A 22,292-nucleotide genomic window follows, 5' to 3' on the forward strand; every position below is an offset into this window, starting at 1 on the left:
CATGCTGAACTGGATCACGGGGCATCAGAGAACCAAAGAAGGAACAGAAAGAGCCCAGTAATCAAAGGCACATTGGAAAGGACCTGGAAAAACAAAGGAAAATTGCTTTCAGTAGTGAAGGGGCGGCATGTTGTCCTCAGCAGGGGCCAATCAGAAAAGGGTGACTTGGTAGGAGAAACAAAGAAGTTAAAAGCAGAAACATCCTTGTTTTCCACCGATGTTTCTTCCCGTGGAATATGTGGACAATTCCTGCAGTGAAAGGGCAGATGGTAACAATTAAGTTGAAATATCAAGGAGGACACTATGCTTTGTATATGTTTGTTTTAGCTTCCTTTAAAAAATAAGGTTAAGCTTGATGATTTATTTTTGCATGAATTTTTTTCTGTTAAAACTAATATACTATGCGGTAACAAATTCCATGTGTAATAGAAACCTGCTCTTCTCCCCTAAGACTGCTGAGGAATTACTCTTGTTCAGACTTGTTTCCTTCAAATTGTGATCTTCTTTTCATGCTTTGTAATTGCTGTGACCACAACAATTTGATGATTCTTCAGTTTCAGATATCTGTGGACACACTGCCTGTTTCGTTAGCAACATTTTGCCGCCAGTCAGGTGCTTTACAACCAAATCGGTTTGTGCAGAGAATTCTGTAAGTTGCAAATATTTTAACAATAATAAAGGTGCAGCAGAGCTTATATACCATCATTAGAACAGAAGGTTTCAAGTTGCAGCAGGTGATACTGGTGATTTCAGGCTACCTTTCTGGATTGCTCAAATTTGTCTCTTGTACCACAGCTGATGCCAACAAAGAGTAGCTTAAATGTGTTCGGTTGAAAAATTGATCCAGACCTTGGCATTTGATTATTGTGTTCTTAGTTCTCAGGTTGGGTCTTGAGTGATTGCTGCGGAGCAGTAGTGGTTAAAATAAGACCTTGAAATGTATTAAAAGGGAGGTGAGCTGGATGGGGTCATCCACGAGGTCATGGATGTGGTGTGCATGCCTGTGGTCCCAGTTACTCATGGGATGCCCAAACGGGAGGATCACATAAGCCCAGGAGTTTGAGGCCAGCCTGGCCAACATAGCGAGACCTCGTCTCCAAAACAACTTAAAAAGGTTTTGTTGTTGTTGTTGTCATTTGGCATTTCAGATCAGGACTTAGATGTAAAGATACTGTTCTTTGGGAAGTCGAGACGGGCGGGTCACGAGGTCAGGAGATTGAGACCATCCTGGCTAACAAGGTGAAACCCTGTCTCTACTAAAAAATACAAAAAACTAGCCGGGCGAGGTGGCGGGCGCCTGTAGTCCCGGCTACTCGGGAGGCTGAGGCAGAAGAATGGCGTAAAAACCCGGGAGGCAGAGCTTGCAGTGAGCTGAGATCCGGCCACTGCACTCCAGCCTGGGCGACACAGCGAGACTCCGTCTCAAAAAAAAAAAAAAAAACAAAAAAACAAAACAAAAAAACTAGCTGGGCGAGGTGGCGGGCGTCTGTAGTCCCAGCTACTCGGGAGGCTGAGGCAGGAGAATGGCATAAACCCGGGAGGCGGAACTTGCAGTGAGCTGAGATCCGGCCACTGAACTCCAGCCTGGGCAACAGAGCGAGACTCCGTCTCAAAAACAACAACAACAAAAAAAGATATTGTTACAGGATGATGCATTGTATTTTCTGCATTGCATGAAATAATTTTTATTGAAAATCAAATGACATTTCAAAGGAAGTTCTATTCTAATTATGTTTCTGCCTAAAGTAAACTTCCCAGAGTTTAGAAAATGTAATCTTTTAAATTTCAGACTGGTACTCTCAGTATTTTTATAATCCCATGTTTTGATAAAATATTGAATCATCATTTTCTATTCACAAAGGCAAATAACTAGTGTATGAGAATGGGATAAATCACCCTCCCTCTTGAAAATGTGTCTATTCTTCAAGTGAGTAAAAGGTCTAACTCTACAAAAGACTGAAAATAAATTGAATGCCAAGTGTGGTACAGGAGAGTTGGCAAGGAAAGATTTTAGCTGGGTGCCCAGGTTAAGATGACATTTGTCTACTGACTGTTTCTTGTTTCAAAACCTTATTTCTTTTTTTCCCACTAAATCCTACTTTTAACATTGCTGGCCAGGTACGGAGGCTCATGCCTGTTATCCCAGCACTTTGGGAGGCCAAGGCGGGTGGATCATTTGTGGTTGGGAGTTTGGGACCAGCCTGGCCAACATGGTGAAACCCCATCTCTATTAAAAATACAAAAATTAGGCCTGGCGCAGTAGCGAGCGCCTGCAATCCCAGTTACTTGGGAGGCTGAGGCACAAGAATCGCTTGAACCCAGGAGGCAGAGGTTGCAGTGAGCCAAGATCATGACCCTGCACTCCAGCCTGGGTGACAGATTCAATCTCAAAAAAAAAAAAAAAAAAGTAGAAATTTATGGAGTACTTTTTTTTTTCTTCCTTTGCTACCGAGTCTTGCTCTATTGCCCAGGCTGGGACTGCAGGCACCCGCCACCAGGCCGGGCTAACTTTTTGTATTTTTGGTAGAGACGGGGTTTCACCATGTTAGCCAGGATGGTCCCAATCTCCTGACCTCATGATCCACCTGCCTCGGCCTCCCAAAGTGCTGGAATTACAGGTGTGAGCCGCTGTGCCCAGCCAGGAATGGCTTTGAAGGCATAAGTTGCCTTCCTTTTCTCTTTGTATTAATAATCTTCTCCCTCAGGCTGGATGTGGTGGCTCACGCCTGTTATCCCAGTACTTTGGTAGGCCGAGGTGGGCGGATCACTTGAGGTCAGGAATTCAAATCCAGCTTGACCAACATGGTGAAACCCTGTCTCTACTGAAAATACAAAAATGAGTTGGACATGGTGGCACATGCCTGTAGTCCCAGCTACTAGGGAGGCTGAGGCAGAAGAATCGCTGGAACCTGGGAGGTGGAGGTTGCAGTGAGCCGAGATTGTACCACTGCACTCCAGCCTGGGCAACAGAGTGAGACTATGTCTCAAAATAATAATAATAATAATAATAGTAATGATAATCTCCCTCAACATTTAATGTATTTTTCTTTCTCTTTCACATTCTGGCAAGTGTCTCTGCCAAGTCAGCCTTACAGATTCAACTTTCCAGCCTGCCAGTTCTGCTCTTTTCTGCTGATAAAACAGAGTTCGTTCTGCTTTGGCTTGGTTAGTTTATGAAATATTCCCTTATTGTAGTCCCGCCGTCTCTTCATCCGGGCTCTTCTTTCTATCTTGCTGTTTCTTTTCCTCAGGGGTGGGTCTTAGATGTTTTTGGAGGCTGATTGCTTTCTGGAAGTTCCCTCTGGTTCTACAGAGATGCACGGTCGCAGAGGCTGCTGCCCTGGTCTTCTGGATTCCATGTACACTGCCTGTGGCGGTTTTTTTTTTTTTTTTGAGACGGAGTCTCGCTCTGTTGCCCAGGCTGGAGTGCAGTGGCCGGATCTCAGCTCACTGCAAACCCCGCCTCCCGGGTTTACGCCATTCTCCTGCCTCAGCCTCTCGAGTAGCTGGGACTACAGGCGCCCGCCACCTCGCCCGCCTAGTTTTTTGTATTTTTTAGTAGAGACGGGGTTTCACCTTGTTAGCCAGGATGGTCTCGATCTCCTGACCTTGTGATCCACCCGTCTCGGCCTCCCAAAGTGCTGGGATTACAGGCTTGAGCCACCGCGCCTGGCCTGCCTGTGGCATTTTATCCAAAGTTCTTAGTTGTCTCTTTAGAAAGCCAGGTTGAGGGGTTGCCCACAGAGAGCGTGTGCTCCTGCTTTCGGCCTTCTCATCACCCCTCTGTCATGGTGGATCCTGCTTCTTAGGTCTACAGGGAGAGGACAGGTCGGTGCACAGCATCTAACCATTTTTATCGTCAAGGCCTTAAACAAGTACAGCTCTCTCCAGCTGCAATGTAATTTTTCTTACTTTCATTGACTGGTTATCTGATGTAACAGACCAGGAGTCACAAAATTGACATCAACAGACGACAGATGATAGGGCACAGGCCTTGTTTGTTTTGACCTGTGCAGTGTTTAATGTTGATCATTTTAGTGCTTTAAAATGGGCGTGTATCCTGTGGTAAAGCACAATGCCCACCCTCCCTGTTGTCTCCCCTCCCAGCCCCCTTCCCTCATGTAGAGTTTCTGCTTGGTCCTTCAGTGTGTGGCCCTGCCCAACACAGTTAAAGGGTGTGATACCCACTCAATTTCAGTGCACACTGCTACAGGGCTACAGCTATTTTGGATCCCACCTTGTCCCTTTAATTCTAAGGATGCCCCCCTGCAGAGGGGAGGATATTCATTCATTCACTGGGGCTGCCATGTGCCTGGCCAGAGCTTGTAGCTGTGAATATAGCGCTGGGTGTGACAGAGGGGGACACTTGCCTTCTCTCTGAGGTTAAGCAAGGGCTAGAGTTATTCGTGTTTTGTAAGAACTGTTGGTAGCAGCTTGATAAAAACCCTTTCTTTATCTTCATCTTGATTCTCTGACTCCTTTGATAGTTACCTAGGATTCAATCACAATGATCGGTCTTTTTTTCCTGAAAGGATGTCGAAATCAGATCAGTTGAGCTGGTGGAAAAAACGAGTGTTTGGCTTTGTAACTGTGAACCATTTTAGATGCAAGACTAGTTGAAGAAGGGCCGGTCACAGTGGCTCACGCTTATAATCCCAGCACTTTGGGAGGCCAAGGCGGGTGGATCACCTGAGGTCAGGAGTTCGAGACCAGCCTGGCTAACATGGCGAAACCCAATCTCTGCTAAAAACACAAAACTTGGTTGTGGTGGCAGGTGCCTATAATTTCAGCTAATAGGGAGGTTGAGGCAGGAGAATTGCTTGAACCCTGGAGGCAGAGGTTGCAGTGAGCCGAGATCGTGCCATTGCACTCCAGCTTGAGTGACAAGAATGAAACTCCATCTCAAAAAAAAACCGACTATTTGAAATAAAAAAATAAATAAAAATCCAACTGTACACATGCATAGGACTAATTTAGCTGGGAATTACTGTGCAATTGGACAAACTATCATGAAAAAATTAGGTTGATCTCAGTTTTACAATATGTGGCTTCTGCTGCTGCTGCTTTTATTATTATTATTTTTAAAATTTTATTTGAGATACTGTCTCGCACTGTTGCCCAGGCTGGAGTGCAGTGGTGCAATCTCGGCCCACTGTAACCTCCGCCTCCTGGGCTCAAGCAATCCTCCCACTTCAGCCTCCTGAGGAGCTGGGACTACTGGCTTGCACCACCATGTCTGGCGAATTTTTGTATTTTTGGTAGGGATGTTGCCTGGGCTGGTCTGGAACTCCTACATTCAAGCAGTCCTCTTGCCTCAGCCTCCAAAAGTGCTGAGATTCTAGACATGTCCCACCGATGCAACTTCTTGATTTGAAGTTTTTGTAGCTCATGTGTCTGAAGGGCTGTCTGGAGACTTCCTTGCCACTGGGGTACAGGTTGGAGAGCAGCTCTGCACAGGACATATGCTTCTTTAGGGATTTGAAGAATCCTGGCTATACAGACCAGTTTCTACCTCTTGTCAGTTGAATGGTGAAAATACATTAAGCAGCTCTAGGGACATCATGCTGACTTTTCTTGGAACATAGAGCATAGATGCAGCAGATTAGCCAGCTGCAGATGCAAACAATTTAGATGCAAAATGCATTACAACATGTGTGTTTGGCTAACTGCTTGGTGTTAGTAATGAGGTCAAAATATTTTCTGGTGGGGTCTTCCATTCATCTTATTGTTGAACATTTGTGTGTAGAATTTGCAAAGTGTTTTTCAACAGTTATGTCTGCTTTGATAATGAAATGACAGCATTAGCAGAATTCAGGGCTGTGAAAATGGAGGCTGAAACCCCCAGAAGTTTCCTAAGAGCCATCTAGGCATCCAGTGCTTGGCGTTTATAATTCTAGTGATCCCCACGTAGTTCATGTGAAGGTCCGTCATGGGTCAGGTGTCCTGATTCTAGAGCTTCGGCTCTCCCCGCCACCCTAGGCTTTCGCCTTTTGAGATATATTTATGGGCTGATTGAAAAAATTTTAAAGAAGTCAGTCATGATTCTGAAAAGTTTAAGGGCACAAATTTATTGCTGAACTCATTAAATCTTTCAAGAAACTTTCATAACCTCATTCTGAGCTAAACATCTGGGAAGAAGTGCTAGATACTTTCTTTGGTTACTAATGAATCACACTACCCTGTGTTGGCCCCTAACATGGACAGAGACTGCAGGATCTACCACCTCGATCATAGACTCTGAGGACAATGAGTGGTCCTCCTTTGTAAACTTGGGATTAGGCCGGGTGTGGTGCCTCACACCTGTAATCTCAGCACTTTGGGAGGCCGAGGCAGGCAGGTCACTTGAGGCCAGGAGTTCAAGACCAGTCTGGCCAACATAGTGAAACCCTGTCTCTACAAAAAACACAAAACTTAGCCAGGCGTGGTGGCACATGCCTGTAATCCCAGCTACTTGGGAGGTTGAGGAGGGAGGATCACTTGAACCTAGGAGGTTGAGGCTGCAGTGAGCTGAGATTACGCCACTGCACTCCAGCCTGAGCCATAGAATGAGACCCTGTCTCAAAGCAAAAAGCAAACAAACAAAAATCTTGGGATTAGTGTAGACAGTGAGTCCTTACAAAAGATATTGTGGAATAATTGCTTATGAAGCCGCTGATTTTGCAAGCAAGGGTAATGGAGACCTGGGCCAAACCTAGTATTCAAAGGAAACAGCCTCAAATGCAAAAAGTGCTGGTTGTCATATGGTTTAGGGATAAAAAATACTGTGGTTTTTTTTTTTTTTTTTTTTTTTGAGACGGAGTCTCGCTCTGTCACCCAGGCTGGAGTGCAGTGGCCGGATCTCAGCTCACTGCAAGCTCCACTTCCCGGGTTTACGCCATTCTCCGGCCTCAGCCTCCCGAGTAGCTGGGACTACAGGCGCCCGCCACCTCGCCCGGCTAGTTTTTTGTATTTCTTAATAGAGACGGGGTTTCACCGTGTTAGCCAGGATGGTCTCGATCTCCTGACCTCGTGATCCGCCCATCTCGGCCTCCCAAAGTGCTGGGATTACAGGCTTGAGCCACCGCGCCCAGCCTACTGTGGTATTTTTATCCTTCTATTCTTTAATCACAGATAGGCCCAAGAGATCCTCGAGTTTGTGTCCAAATCTCTGTATGCCAAATTAGCTCCTGCTTAAACTGTGCAAGTAATCAGTTGGGATTAAATGAGATTAGATGGTTATATTAGATGATTTACGCTGGGTGACTAGGATTTTAATTTATCTGCTTCTTGTGTAGGTTCTGAAACCAGGGCTGGAGTCCTTTCAGTGATTTGCAATGTTCATTCACTTAGGTGCTTTCACCTTTCGCTCTTCCTTCTCCTCAGCTGTTTTTCATTTTCTGCGATTGTGTGTCTGTGTGTATGTTTACTTACCGACGTTGTCCCCCTGTCTGATCAGCTCAGTCGACTATAGCGTCTCAGATATGGATATTTTGGGCCCAATGGTAACGGGCTGGAGCATGTGAGAGAATAGATGAGCTGAAATGGGTCACTTAACAGAAAAGCAATTCTGCAAGTAAGGTGCGTTTATCAGGTAGGGACCTTGTAATTCCTGCCCTTTGGATTTGCTTTCCTGTCCCCTCCTCTAAGGGTTAGACCTTGAGCTGTTTGCCAGGACTGAAGAGGCATCTTCAGAAATTGAATATGGAGAGGTCCTTCAAAGGCATGGGAATTTACCACCCACGGCTCCCTCTAGACTTGCCCTGATTTTTTGATGTTCTGCTTCCCACAAGGGGGAATTTTCTGCTCCAGGGGAAAATTTCTGCCTAGAAGCAGAGATTGCCTTAAGGTGTTTTGTGTTGATTTAGGGGATTAGATAATTGAGTTTCTGACTATGGATGTAAACTTTTCCCTGTCTCTCTAGAGACGTATCTCAGTTGTACATTTTATATATTTTTGGTTCTGAATGGTAGTGATGATTATAAAAATTCTGTTATAGGCCAGACACGGTGGCCCGTGCCTGTAATCCCAGCACTTTGGGAGGCCAAGGCAGGTGGATCACTTGAGCTCAGGAATTTGAGACCAGCCTGGGCAACATAGCAAAACCCTGTCTCTACAAAAAAAAAACACACAAAAATCATCCAGGTGCGGTAGCGTGTGCCTTTAGTCTCAGCTACTCAGGAGGCTGAGGTGGGAGGATTGCTTGAGCCCGGGAGGTGGAGATTGCAACGAGCCGAGATCGCGCCGCTGCACTCTAGCCTCAACAACAGAGCCAGACCCTGTCTCAAAAAAAAATTCTGTTATGAAATTCTTAAATGCTCTCTCTATATTTTCCTTGTTCTAGTCACTAAGTATTGATAGTAATCATTTATGTACTAATCAGAAAATAGTAGTGTCTAACCAGATGGAGAGAAAGTTGGTTGATGTCTTCTGACAATTACTAGCACTTCATAGAGAAAGGATATTTCGAAAAATGTGTATATTGACATATATTTGTGATTTTCCTTACATTAGCAAGCATTAATTTTTTTAAAAATCCACTTGAGTTCATATATAGCCTAAAAGAACCTAATGGAGAATTTATTTCAGTCAGTACTGTGATTTATAGAAGAGAATTAGTCATGAGTTGAAGTTTTAATTTTTTTCTTAAATTCACATAACAAAGGAATTGGCCAGTTTTGTGGCACATTATTTTAAGAATGTGAATATCTTATAATATTTACATGTTTGCCTTTTTATATCCTAAAAGGATATTAACAATTCTGCCTTTCTGAGATAGATTGAGGTTGAGTATGGATTCCCCAGAAAACCAAGAGGAAAACCCATGTTAGGACGTCAGTTTCGAGCAGTTAGCATCTCGAGTGCCTTCTGTGTGACTAAGATGGTAGAGTTAAAGTCCTGCCATAGGGAGCTGCTGTCAGACCAGCGGGCCAAGCAGGGCTCCTTTCCCCTGATTCACAGGTGGTCTGCTCAGGCGGATCACCTGAGGTCAGGAGTTCGAGACCAGCTTGGCCAACATGGCAAAAACCCATCTCTACTAAAAATACAAAAATTAACTGGGTGTGGTGGTGGGTCCCAGCTACTCTGGAGGCTGAGGCAGGAGAATCACTTGAACACACAAGGTGGAGGTTGCAGTGACTTGAGATTGCACCACTGCACACCAGCCTGGGCGACCAGAAAAAAACGAAAAAACAAACAAACAAAAAAAACCAAGTGGTCCACTCAGATTTAGGTCCCCAAATCTTCATCAACACACATTGATCCCATATTCCATGCTTCAGGTCCTCCCAAGAATCTTCTCACGTGACCCTGCTCTGTGGGCTCTTGGTGCATGTTGTAAATACAAACTAACCTTAGTTTAACCTACAGCTGATGTCCCTCAAAGGCCAATGCATAGCATCGAGTTTTCCTGTAGCCCGTCATTCATGCCAGAGCTTCCCACCATCGACATGATACATTGGTCATTTGTGTTGTTGTTGTTGTTAAGATGGAGGCTTGCTCTGTTGCCCAGGCTGGAGTACAATGGCGCGATCTCGGCTCACCGCAACCTCTGCCTCCCAGGTTCAAGCGAAATTCTCCTGCCTCAGCCTCCCGAGTAGCTGGGATTACAGGCATGTGCCACCATGCCCAGTTAATTTTGTATTTTTAGTAGAGACAGGGTTTTGCCATGTTGGCCAGACTGGTCTCAACTTCCCGACCTTAAGTGATCCCCCCACCTCAGCCTCCCAAAGAACTGGGATTACAGGCGTGAGCCACCGTGCCTGGCCGATACATTGGTCATTTTGATGACAATAATTTTGTTTCTCTTTGTGTATTTGTTCACAAAACATTAAGTACTGGATTTGTGCCAGGCACAAGTATATGTTAATATGCTTAATGTATTCACATATTATACATTATACATTGAACGTACATATGACATGCAAGATAAAACACATGAGGGTGGGAGTTGCGTGGCTTTGCTGCTGATACTGAAATTACTTCGCCTCTATGGGGAATCTGTAAAGTTAGGGGTTTAAGCCAGGAAATTTATTGCTGAGGTCCATCGCAAGACTAATATTCTGTGACCTTATGTAACCCTTAAAAGGGGTTAATATAGCACTATTCATATCTTCTCTTTCTGAAGCTTCCTTTCTGCTCATTTTTTCAGGAATGTCAAAATAAAAACTGGAGAATGGTTCTATGAGGAACGAGCCAAGAAATTTCCAACTGGAGGTAAATGCTCTTTACTTTTTTGTTAGAGTAAAATGATCTATTCCTAGTTTTAAAATATTTGACGTTAAGACTTTAGAATATAAGCAACACGATGGGTTTAGTCTACTGGCCCCTACGTCTTGCCGTTCCATTTGCTGATGCTCTCACTGTAATTCACGCCGCTCATTCCCTCTGCTTGCTACTCTTCCCTCCGCCCATTTCCACCTCTGAGGTTGGCCCTATTCTTTTTTTTTTGAGATGAAGTCTCGGTCTGTCGCCAGGCTGCAGTGCAGTGGCACAATCTCCTCAGCTCACTGCAACCTCCACCTCCTAGGTTCAAGCGATTCTCCTGCCTCAGCCTCCTGAGTACCTGGGATTACAGGCGTGCGCCACCATGGCCAGCTAATTTTTCTATTTTTAAGAGACGGGGTTTCACCATGTTGGCCAGGATGGTCTCGAACTCCTGACCTCATGATCTGCCCGCCTCAGCCTCCTAGGGTGCTGGGATTACAGACATAAGCCACTGTGCCCAGCCAGGTTGGCCCCATTCTTTAAGGCTCGTGCACCACGAGGTTTCCCTGGCTTCCTGCTTCTGGGCGTGATGTCCCCTCCTCTGAAACACCATCAGTGCCGGGTTTGTAATTCTCTTATGTAATTGTTGCAAAGTTCCTTATACTGTAGCATTGCTTGTGCACTTCTGTTTCTCTCTACAAGCAGTAACTGTGATTTTAAAATCTTGTTAGCCTGTATTGCAGCACAGCACAATACCTTGTTTATAATACTTGAGTAAGATGATTGAATCAGTGAAGACCACAGTGAGTGAATAGCATTTGAACCGAGCAGAGGTTGATGGTTGTGGAGTGAGCGCATGTTGTGATGATATGGGTGGAAGCGTGCATTTCGTCTGTGTACTATGAATGTCTTATAATGAGATGTTGACCTAAAGAAGGAAACTGAGGCAAAACTAATATAGGTGGAGAGTTTATTTGGGCCAAGGCTGAGGTCTGCAGCCCAGGAAACACTTCCAAGGGCTCTGGAGAACAAAGGAGAGAAGGGTGAATCAGGAGAGGGGCGATTACAAAAGTCAGTTTTCAGGAATTCTCGTGGGTTTACAGAAATACCATTGACTCATGACTGGCTATCTATTGCTGAGCTACAGGGTGTGGGTGATGGTGTCCAGTGTTTGGCATTGTTAGGATAATTTATGGCTATTGGTGGTGACATTCAATCTAGAGTCCATAGAGCAAGTGGCTTTGAAATGATTAGTTAGCCCAAGCTGGGGGACATGATTGCAGTCTCATTTCAGTGTCTCTCTAGGCCTGATACTTTAAAGGGGGCTTGTGTTTCTTAGATTAAAAGTTTCTTTTCTTTTTCAAAAGTATTTGCAATGTAAGGTGTGCCGGTGTAATTGGTAGCTAGGACTTGGACCTGTGGAGAGGACGATTTGTGCTGTGATGGGGCATCGGGACAAAGGTGCACACAGGCACCGTCACAGTGGAGTGCAGGCAGGTGCTGTGGGAACCACATCTGACTGTATCAGGAACGTGGGCAGCACCCCTCCTCTGATGTGGTGATGGGGACCTAGACCCACAGCCTGACTTAGAGGGCAGTGGTGGCTCTTTTCTAGAGAAAGTGGCAATTTGCAGGTAGAACCTCACCCAAAAATGTGTTGGCAGTAAAGGAAGCTGTTCATTTGGGTTGATATTCAGCTTTTATAAAGGGTAGGTTTGCCCAGGTATAGATTTGGTTGGTACTAAATTGTCCCATGGCTTATGATTCCTGGCTCTTCTTAAGAAAAAAAATGCTGCTTCTGCCAAGTTTATTAGAAACCTAGAGGAAAAAAATAATACTAAGGGTCATGTCAGGCAATGGAATGAAGCAGAGATGTCTGTTTCCTCTAAGCCAGTGTTTCTCAACGCCTTCTTACCGCCACCCTCTCCCCTACCCCACACAGCCTTTTCAGACACTTTTTCAAAATTGCTACCATAACATTTTGATATCACAGATATCATGTATCTATGTACTGAGGCCTTTTGGAGAGTCACAGACTGATGAAATAGCTAAGATTTGCTACTAATCTTTGTCCCCTTAGGGGTGCCATCATCCCATGTGGAATGTGTGGCCTTGGCAAAGTAGCTGCAGCACAGGACCTTTCTCTGTTTTTGTTGCTTTTATGTTTCTTTCTTTCTTTTTTTTTTTTTTTTGAGACAGAATCTCGTTCTGTCGTCCAGGCTGGAGTGCAGTGGCACGATCTTGGTTCACTGCAACCTTCCCCTCCTGGGTTCAAGGGATTCTCCTGCCTTAGCCTCCTGAGTAGCTGGGATTATAGGCACACACCACCATGTCTGGCTAATTTTTGTATTTTTAGTAGAGATGGAGTTTCACCTTGTTGACTGGTCTTGAACTCCTGACCTCAAGTGATCCGCCCACCTGGGCCTCCCAAAGTGCTGGGATTACAGGCGTGAGCCACTTCACCTGGCCACTTTTGTGTTTCTTTAAAATACTTTTTTGACCAGGTGCAGTGGCTCACACCTGTTATCCTAGCACTTTGGGAGGCTGAGGTGGGCAGATCACCTGAGGTTGGGAGTTTGAGATCAGCCTGACCAATATGGAGAAACCCTGTCTCTACTAAAAATACAAAATTAGCTGGGCATGGTGGCACCTGCCTGTAATCCCAGCTACCTGGGAGGCTGAGGCAGGAGAATTACTTAAACCTGGGAGGCAGAGTTGTGGTGAGCCAAGATGGCGCCATTACACTCCAGCCTGGACAACAGTGAAACTCCATCTCAAAAAAAAAAAAAAAAAAAAGAATCTTTTTGCTGGTTGTCTGGAGCCTTCTTCAGAAGGTAGAGTCTACCCTTTTCCACATCAATTCCTAGCTTATAAACAGTAGTACTGTAGGAGGTGAAGTTTCTGTCATTTCTCGATGCCAACTCAGTGCAGACATCTCCTTCACTGAAAACGTTTTCTGCGTCGTTGGAAGTTCTAGCATCATTATTTCAGGTAAGTTTTCATGTGTGCGTGAATGTGTGTGTGTGTGTTTGTGCACACACGTTACCATCTTGTCATCTTTTCAGCACTTCGTCTCTCCTGAGTGAATGGGAGATGTTGTCACGGTGACTTAAAAAGGGAATTAGGAAAGAGGTGAGACTGGTGTCTCAGGTTTTCTTTCTTGCCTTGTAACTTTATATAAGAATAAAAACATCAGTAAGGACAAACAAACCAGGGTTAGGAAAATCAACCTAAGCATAAATCATTCTTTTTTGCTGATGTCATTTCTACCAATGTATAAAATAAACACCAGAAAAACCCCAACTTCCTCTCCTTCTTTTCAACGCTTCCTCACATGCCAAGGTGCCTCATCTTCCTATTGTCCTGTTTCAGTACAGTTGGGGTAAGAGGCATGGAACTATGGGGGAAGATGCCAGGTTGGGAGCACACAAGTAGCGCTATGAGCCAGACCAGGTTGGGTGGAGTTTGCCCCGGGCGAGTCAGGAACGGTAACCAAGGATCAGGTCACAGAGGTTTAGGTGGACAGGCAGGAATTCCACCACGCTCCTATTTGTGCCCCTAAAAGAGAACCAGGTGCAGTCGTTGAGGAGTTGAATTGGATTTGTGTGCTGTAGCAGTTAAGATCCACTCAGGAAAATAGAAACTGTCTGGTTATTTGAATAAGAATTTACTTTAGGGATTGGTTAGACAGGAATTGGAGGCAAAAAGGGAATAGTGAGAGAACAGAGCTAGCAGCTGCAGGAGGCTGACACCCTCCGACCCTGCTGAGCCGATGCTGGCCAGACACAGGTCAGAAGGAAGGCAGGAGCCCCTTCTCCCTCCTCCTGGCCCTGGTCTCCCTCTGGAAGTCCCCATTGGACCGTAATAGGAAGGCAGCTGCAACCTCAGTTCTCTGATGTGTTCCAGAAAACGTGTGGTTTTGCATGTTCTCTAGTGTTTTTGTTGTCATGATGTGGGCAATACTCTTTCCAGCCCTCTATATCCTGAGCAGAAGTTAGAAAAACTAGATGGTGGTTTAAACCACAAAAGCGTACAGACAGCTGCAGTCTGTGCCTCTTTCCACGAACTGGTTATCTACTGCTGTATAGCAAATTCCCCTCAAACCTAGTGACACAAAGCAAGTAACATTCTTTTATAGTTTCTGTCTTCGGTGGAAGGCTTGCCTGGGTCTGGGGGATCTGCACTCTTGGGGCTTACCCTCATACCTGGCCAGTGACTGCCAGTGTTGGGAGGAGGACTTGGTTCCTCACCATGGGGATGTCTCCACAGGGCTGCTTGAGTGTCCTCATGACATGGCAGCTGGCTTCCCCCAGGGCAAGTGATCCACGAGAGAGAAAAGCAAAGCCCCACAATATCTTTTATGGCCTAGCTTCAGAAGCCACACCCTGTCTTTTCTGCTATGTCCTATGGGTACCACAGGTCAGCCCTAGTCAGAGGGGACAAAGGGTCTGAATATCAGGAGGCAAGAATCACTGGGACCATCTTGGAGAAGGCTACCAAATCCTGTGTTCCTTATCTTGGGAGAATGGCAGCACCTCTCACTCTGTCTCCAAATCCACAGAGCTGAGAATCATACTTGACTCCTTTGTTCCTCATTCTGCCGCTACATCTGATCAGTCAGCAAATCCTGACATTTCTGCCTCCCGAGTCTCGAATCTTCCTCTGCCCTTCATTCTCATTTCCAACGTAGCAGCTCCTAATTGGTTCCCAGTGACCCCATCTGCTTTCCCCTTGTTCCATCTTTTATTCTGTGAAGAGAGGGAGCTTCCTTTTCTCTTTGAAAGGAAGTTACTCACAGCCTTCTTTCTAGGTGAGCCTATGCATATGTGTGTGCACAGATAGACTTATCCAATTTCAAATGTATCGTTATCAGACTCTATGTAGTTTTATCTTTTACAATTCAACTTGGCATAAACATTTTCCTGTGTTATTAAGACTTCTTCAAAAATGTATTGATGACTCCATAAAATACACCAAATATATGCACCATAGTTTATTTAACCTGTTCCTGAAAGTCTGTGGGTCTATCACTGTATTTGATTTTTTCATGTTACAGATAACTATGTGATGAACATCTTGTACAGGTATCTTGACATGTCTGTTTATTTTGGGGGGATAAATTCTTAGAAGAAGAATGGTTGGTCAAGTGTATGAATACTTGAAAGGCTTTTGATATTTTGCCAAATTACCCTCTGGGACTGTGTCATTATTTACAACACACTGGCAGGGTACACAAATTTCCTTCTTCCCACACTCTGCCCCCATTATGTTCCGACCTTTGAAGCATGATTTCAAATTACATTCATGTAAAAAACTAGACGCCAGGCGCAGTGGCTCATGCCTGTAATCCCAGCACTTTGGGAGGCCAAGGCAGAAGGATCGCTTGAGCCTGGGAGTTCGAGACCAGCCTGGGCAACATAGTGAGACCCTGTCTCTGAAAAAATTAAAAGATTAAAACCTAGAAAATGAAGAAAATTATAAAGAGCAATGTGAAAAAATACAGCAGCTTCACCCAGAGAACAATCGTTGACATTTTAGTATATACCATTTCTGTTCTTTTGTGAGTGTATCTATGCTCGTGGGTGCATATCTGTATGTGTGAATATATGCGTGTGTATACACACATCTACATAGACTTTTTTTAAAGTATTTAGGTTGAACCATAAGAAATTGGTATTTTTAGGCAAAAAGGTATTGAGTAGAGGCAATTTCACATGAGTCAAGCTAATATATTTACATAATTGAAATCAAATTGTATGTACAGTTTTATCCTAATGTTTCTTCATGTAATAATTTACAAGGAACATTTTCAGTATCTGTAAATATCATTGGCTATATGATTTCTGATGAGTGCATCTCACCCCATCATAGGAATGTGTCATTATTTGTTTAACCAAATGTGTCATTATTTGTTTAGCCAACTATTGTTGGCTAGTTAGGGGATTTCCAGTTTTCTGTGGCATTTTCGAAAGTTTATAATGTTATTAAAATGAGAATAATGCAAAGAATATCCTTGTAGATATCTCTTTGGCATACCTCTGAATATTTCTAGAAAGAGAACAAGATGAAGGTTAGGAATGTTGCCTCCTTTGGAAAGGGTGTGGAATTATCCTTAAAAATAAACCAACAAGCAAACCAACAAACAACTTTGTCAGTTTGGCAAAACAACACTGGTCATGCAAAATGGTTTTCTCATCGTTTTGATTTGAATTCATCTAATATCTTCCACTTTTCAACCTTCTGTAGATGGTATGTGAAGGCGATTAGTCCTTTTCAGTCATGTTAGTTGCATATGTATCTTCCTAGTACGTATGCTTTTAACACAGAGAAGTTTTTTTGTTTGCTTGTAGGCAAATCTCCTTTTTCTGTATAATTTCTTCTTTTGCTTTTATGTGTCAAGACTTTTTCATTATCCTATGATGGGTTAAATATCCACGTTAATTTTCTTCTAATTTTTACTTATCTTTTTTTTTTCCCCCTTGAGACAGTCTCTCTGTCACCCAGGCTGGAGTACCATGGCACAATCTTGGCTCACTCCTCCACAGCCTGGGTTCAAGCGATTCTCCTGCCTCAGCCTCTTGAGTAGCTGGGATTATAGGCACATGTTACCATGCTCAGCTGATTTTTGTATTTTTAGTAGAGACGGGGTTTCATTATGTTGGCCAGGCTGGTCTCGAACTCCTGGCCTCAAGTGATTTGCCTGCCTTGGCCTCCCAAAGTGCTGGGATTATAGGCTTGAGCCACCATGTTAACTCTTTACAATCATCAGGAGGCCCTATCTAATTTTTTTCTCCCAATCCTTTATGTTCCCAGTATCATTTGTTACATAACCATTCCCCCTTCCCAATGCGTTGTAACCCAGGGCCATTGATTGGCACAGCGTGGGGCACCATGCTCCTTGTGCCCAGCCCTGTGCTCCAGGGGGTGCCATCTCATAGAGGACACACAGTGCCGTCCCCTTCACCTGCACCTTTTGGCGATTTGGCCCTAGCCGGATTTTGAATGTTTGAGAGCAGGAGCTATGAGTAAAGGAATAAGTGAATAAATAAATTGAGCAAGGATCTGCTCATTTGGCCATAAAAAGTGCTGTTAGAAGGAGTAGTGTCCATTGTCAGTGCCTAGCACTTAGTAGGCACCTTACAAATGTAGACTTCCTTTCCTTGTTGGCACCAGGAAACCTAAAGCTAAATGTAACATTCAGTTGCAGTAATTCCAGGAATCATCACACCCTCTGCACCCAGTTTCCTTTTTATTAGCTTTTACTTATTTCTCTTTTGATGACCTTATTTGATATGTGCAATTTAAGATAAAATGCCCCCCACATTTCCTTGGAAGTAGACAAGCTGTAAGTAAGAATCCAGTGAAGAATAATAGGTTAATTGTGGCAATGTGTGTTGTGCTATTTTTTCAACTATTAAAACAGTTTAAAAACAAGAAAAAAAAATGAGCCTCAATTCTTCATTTTGTAGGGAGATAGCACTAAAAATTTTAAATATTTGGATTTATTTTAAAATTTTTCTGATTATAGGCTGGCTTTTTCCCCTAAAATTTCATAACTTGATATTTAGTATTGTGGTCTTAAAATAACGTCTTTGATGCCACAGCGATGGCTCATCTGTAGTGCATTCGAATTAGGCAAGCACCCAGACCTTCGTAGGATCTCTTGCCTTTTGGAAGCTCCCCAGGACAACCTAGCATCCTCGCCTTCTGTGCCTCCATCCGGGCATTTAGCAGTCTGTGCAGAGGGTTTTTAATGTGGCTTCTGGACCCACGCTCCAGGATCAGCTGCAAGCCAATTCAAATTCAACGTTCCTGGCCTCACACACACAGGTTCTGATTTGGTGGGGCCAGATGGGGTTCAAGAGTGAATGTCTGGATGAGGGCGGTGGCTCATGCCTGTAATCCCAGCACTCTGGGAGGGTGAGGTGGGAGGATCGCTTGAGGCCAGGAGTTTGAGACCAGCCTGGTCAACATGGTGAAACCCTGTCTCTAATAAAAATACAAAAATTAGCCGGGCATGGTGGCGCATGCTTGTAATCCCAGCTACTCTGGGGGTTGAAGCAGGAGAATCCCTTGAACCCGGGAGGCGGAGGTTGCAGTGAGCCAATATCGTGCCACTGCACCCCAGCCTGTGCAACAGAGACTCCATCTCCAAAGAAAAAAAAAAGTGACTGTTTAACAGTTCCCCAAGTAATTTTTTTAATGTACTTTAGGTAGAATAACAAAATTAGTAAAACAATTATGACGGAACTTTTTTAGATCACTAATAGCTAGAAAATAAGCTGAAAATTCATCTCTCCTCTTTTGGCGTCTGCTAACCATATAGAGATGATGCCCTCTTTTGGCTCCTCCCTGTAAATGCACATCTTTTACTTTTTTTTTTTTTTTAAACAACCATGACATTCTGTTCCTTGATATACAAGCTTAAAAGCAGAAAGATGACAATATTAATATTAAACTTTTTTTTTTGAGATGGAGTCTCGCTCTGTCACCCAGGCTGGAGTGCAGTGGTGCGATCTCGGCTCACTGCAAGCTCCGCCTCCCGGGTTCACACCATTCTCCTGCCTCAGCCTCCCGAGTAGCTGGGACTACAGGCGCCTGTCACCACGCCCGGCTAATTTTTTGTATTTTTAGTAGAGACGGGGTTTCACCGTGTTAGCCAGGATGGTCTCGATCTCCTGACCTCGTGATCTGCCCGCCTCGGCCTCCCAAAGTGCTAGGATTTCAGGTGTGAGCCACCGTGCATGGCCAATATTAAACTTTTTAAAGTTAAGAAATGGTTAAATGTACTAGACAAGCAATCTACTCAGACTTTCACTGTATAGGGAGATAAAATAATTTAGAAAAGCTAAGGCTTAACATAGCCTCTGATAATTCTCTCAATGATTCATCACGTAACCAGGTTAATTATTGTATCTTACAATTATGAAGGAAAATGACCTTTATCCCTCCCTCCCAGTAGTAAACGTGTTTGAGTTCTTCAAGTGACTTTTCCGAGTTGTATTCTTCTGCGTGGGCAGTTTAGATATGATCCGTCCCATCACAGGGTTATGAGGACAGCATCACATTGGCTGTGTGGGCTTGAAACACTCAGGCTCATGAGTTAAAAGAAGCAGGTGCCAGGCTGGGCGCGGTGGCTCACGCCTGTAATCCCAGCACTTTGGGAGGCCGAGGAGGGCGGATCAGGAGGTCGGGAGATCGAGACCATCTGGGCTAACACGGTGAAACCCCTTCTCTACTAAAAATATGAAAAATTAGCCTGGCGTGGTGGCGGGCGCCTATAGTCCCACCTACTCGGGAGGCTGAGGCGGGATAATGGCATGAACCCAGGAGGTGGAGGCTGCAGTGAGCCGAGATTGCACCACTGCACTCCAGCCTGGGTGACAGTGCGAGACTCCATCTCAAAAAAAAAAGAAAAAAAAAAAGAAGCAGGTGCCAGTCAATACATAGCTGACTGTATCCCAGTGCCCTGCCTGCCTTTCCTCTCTGCTGGTTTGCTCAGTAAACACCCCTCACCCCTGCAATTCATCAAATGGATTCTACAAGGATGATTCTGTAAAGCTTTCTTTGAATTACAAATGGAGTCCCTAGTTTATGTGTGCATATACTCCTCAGAGGATGTCTTTATGAAGTCATGTTTATTTCCCAGATACAAATTTGAAAAAATTTGTATAAACTTTTGTTTTATTTTATTTTACTTTATTTTTTTGAGACGATGTCTCATTTTGTCACCTAACCTGGAGCACAGTGGCAGGATCTTGGCTCACTGCAGCCTCAAGTTCCTGGGCTCAAGCAATTCTCCCACCTCAGCCCCCCAAGTAGCTGGGGCCACAGGCATGCACCACCACGCCCGGCTGATTTGTTTTGTTTTGTTTTGTTCTGCTGAGATGGAGTCTCACTCTGTCACCCAGGCTGGAGTGCAGTGGTGCGATCTCAGCTCACTGCAACCTCTGCCTCCCTTCAAGCGATTCTCCTACCTCAGCCTCCCGAGTAGTGGAGATTACAGGTGCATGCCACCACACACAGCTGATTTTTGCATTTTTAGTAGAGACGGGGTTTCACCATGTTGGCCAAGCTGGTCTCAAACTCCTGACCTCAAATGATCCACCTGCCTCAGCCTCCAAAAGTGCTGGGATTGCGGGTGTGCCACTGCATCCAGCCTTTCTTTCTTTCTTTCTTCTTCTTTTTTTTTTTTTTTTAGAGACAGGGTTTTGCCATGTTGCCCAGGCTGGTCTCAAACTTCTGAGCTCAAGCGATCCACCTGCCTTGGCCTCCCAAATTGCTAAGATTGTAGGCGTGAGCCACTGCGCCTGGCCTGCTTTTATTTTAAAAGAAAGGTGGATCCTATTCTTGAATATTTTGTTACTACTCTCCTTAAGAGGAAAGATAAACACATCACCACTAAAAGGAGTGTGTGCCTTGGAAGTGTTTTCCCAGAAGATTGGATTGCTTGTCATGTCCCTGAGATATTTTTAGATGGGTCCATTTAAACTAAGTAAAGCCAAGACTATCAGATTTTATGATTCATGTAATAAGACCTTGCCCTTCAAAGTTTTGCTTTCTCCTTGTGTTTCTATATAATAATCTTTCTGAAACAGGTTCTTGATTTTATTCATTTTTTTCTTGACGTGAGGTTTCACTCTGTTACCCAGGCTAGAGTGCAGTGGCGTGATATTGGCTCGCTGCAGCCTCCGCCTCCTAGGATCAAGCAATCCTCCCTCTCAGCCTCCCAAGTAACTGGGACCACAGGCGCGTACCACCACGCCCAGCTAGTTTTTGTATTTTTAGTAGAGACAGGGTTTTGTCATATTGCCCAGGCTGGTCCTGAACTCCTGGGCTCAAGTGATTTGCCCACCTCAGCCTCCCAAAGTGCTGGGATTACAGGCGTGAGTCCCTGCACCTGGCTGATTTTATTCATTTTTGATTTCATGATGCCTTTGGCTTTGCACATAGTAGCAACTCAAAAATTGAATTGATTAGAAGGTCCAAGTCACTTTGAATACATGAATTTGACCTAGACATTTTTTGTATCTCAAGTATCTTAACTGGATGACTGGAGTTCCCCGATGCTTTCTGAGCACCTGCGTTCCTTCCAGGACTGCTTCTTTGTCTGTGTGTCTCCTGATGTCCTCTGAGCCCTGTCCGTCACTCCTTGATAATGAGGTCACTTTAGGCAGCCTACTTCTTGGTCCTGAATTGTCATGACTACCCTACTACTTAATTGCTTCGTCGGGTTTTCATTCACTGTTTTTCGAATGGAGGAAGAACCATGATTAGGTGGGCTGGTAATCAGGTTCGTCAATATTTCATTTTACTAAATATACTCCCTGCTCTTTTGGGAGTTGGCAAACAATAGCCTGCAATCGAAATCTGGCCCATTACCTGCTTTTGTAAATAAAGTTTTATTGGAACACGGCCGTATTCACTCATTCTCATATCTGTGGCTGCTTTTGCAACTGGTAGTTAGTTGCAACAGAGACCTTATGGCTGGCAAAGCCTAAAATTTTCTACCAAAAAATTTACAGAAAAAGTTTGCTGACCTTTATTCTGGATGATCAGTTGATAAAATACAATAACGTTTTCATGACCATCATTATTTTTCTTATTTCAATGAACAGCATGGAAACCAAGGTGAAGTAATTGAACTGAAGGGATTTCTGAATGAAGGATTCATGTGCTCATATGTTTAGACAAAATTACTCATTAGGCTAGTTTTTAGGGAGTAATTTGCTGCTGTTAAACTGCCTCTTCATGTGAATAATTTTTTAAAAGAGCAGACACATATATACTTAAATAGGAAATAATTTTGAATTTAAGAACTTCATGTTCATTTTTTAAATTGTGGCAAAATATGCACAATATAAAATTTGCCACTTTAGCCATTTTTAAGCATTAAGTTCATTGGCATTAAGTATATTTGCATTGTTGTGCAAACATCACTACTGTTTCTAGAGCTTTTTCATCCTGCTGTGTTGAAACCCTGTACCCATTAAACAATAACTCTCCATCCTCCCCTTCCCCCACTGTTCTACATTCTGTCTTTATGAATTCGACTACTCTAGGTACCACATATAAGTGGAATCATCATGTATTTGTTCTTTTGTGTCTGG

The 22,292-nt window shown here is 44.0% G+C and overlaps 1 protein-coding gene across 5 annotated transcripts in view; it reads left to right on the forward strand.

The window, feature by feature from the left end:
• The window catches only part of LOC105478748 (synaptotagmin like 3), a 122,872-nt gene that overhangs the window by 25,631 nt on the left and 74,949 nt on the right, over positions 1–22,292 (forward strand). For 3 of the 5 annotated variants that reach the window (XM_011736366.2, XM_011736369.2, XM_071096654.1), the window contains one exon: positions 10,127–10,191. In XM_011736366.2, the coding sequence (XP_011734668.2) occupies positions 10,127–10,191 (65 nt within the window). Of the gene's footprint in view, positions 1–10,126; positions 10,192–12,985; positions 13,174–22,292 lie in introns of those variants that run through there. The other 2 variants (XM_024791907.2, XM_024791905.2) reach the window with 1 other exon arrangement.

The sequence above is a fragment of the Macaca nemestrina genome, chromosome 5 (genome assembly GCF_043159975.1).
Source record: "Macaca nemestrina isolate mMacNem1 chromosome 5, mMacNem.hap1, whole genome shotgun sequence".
NCBI lineage: Eukaryota > Metazoa > Chordata > Mammalia > Primates > Cercopithecidae > Macaca > Macaca nemestrina.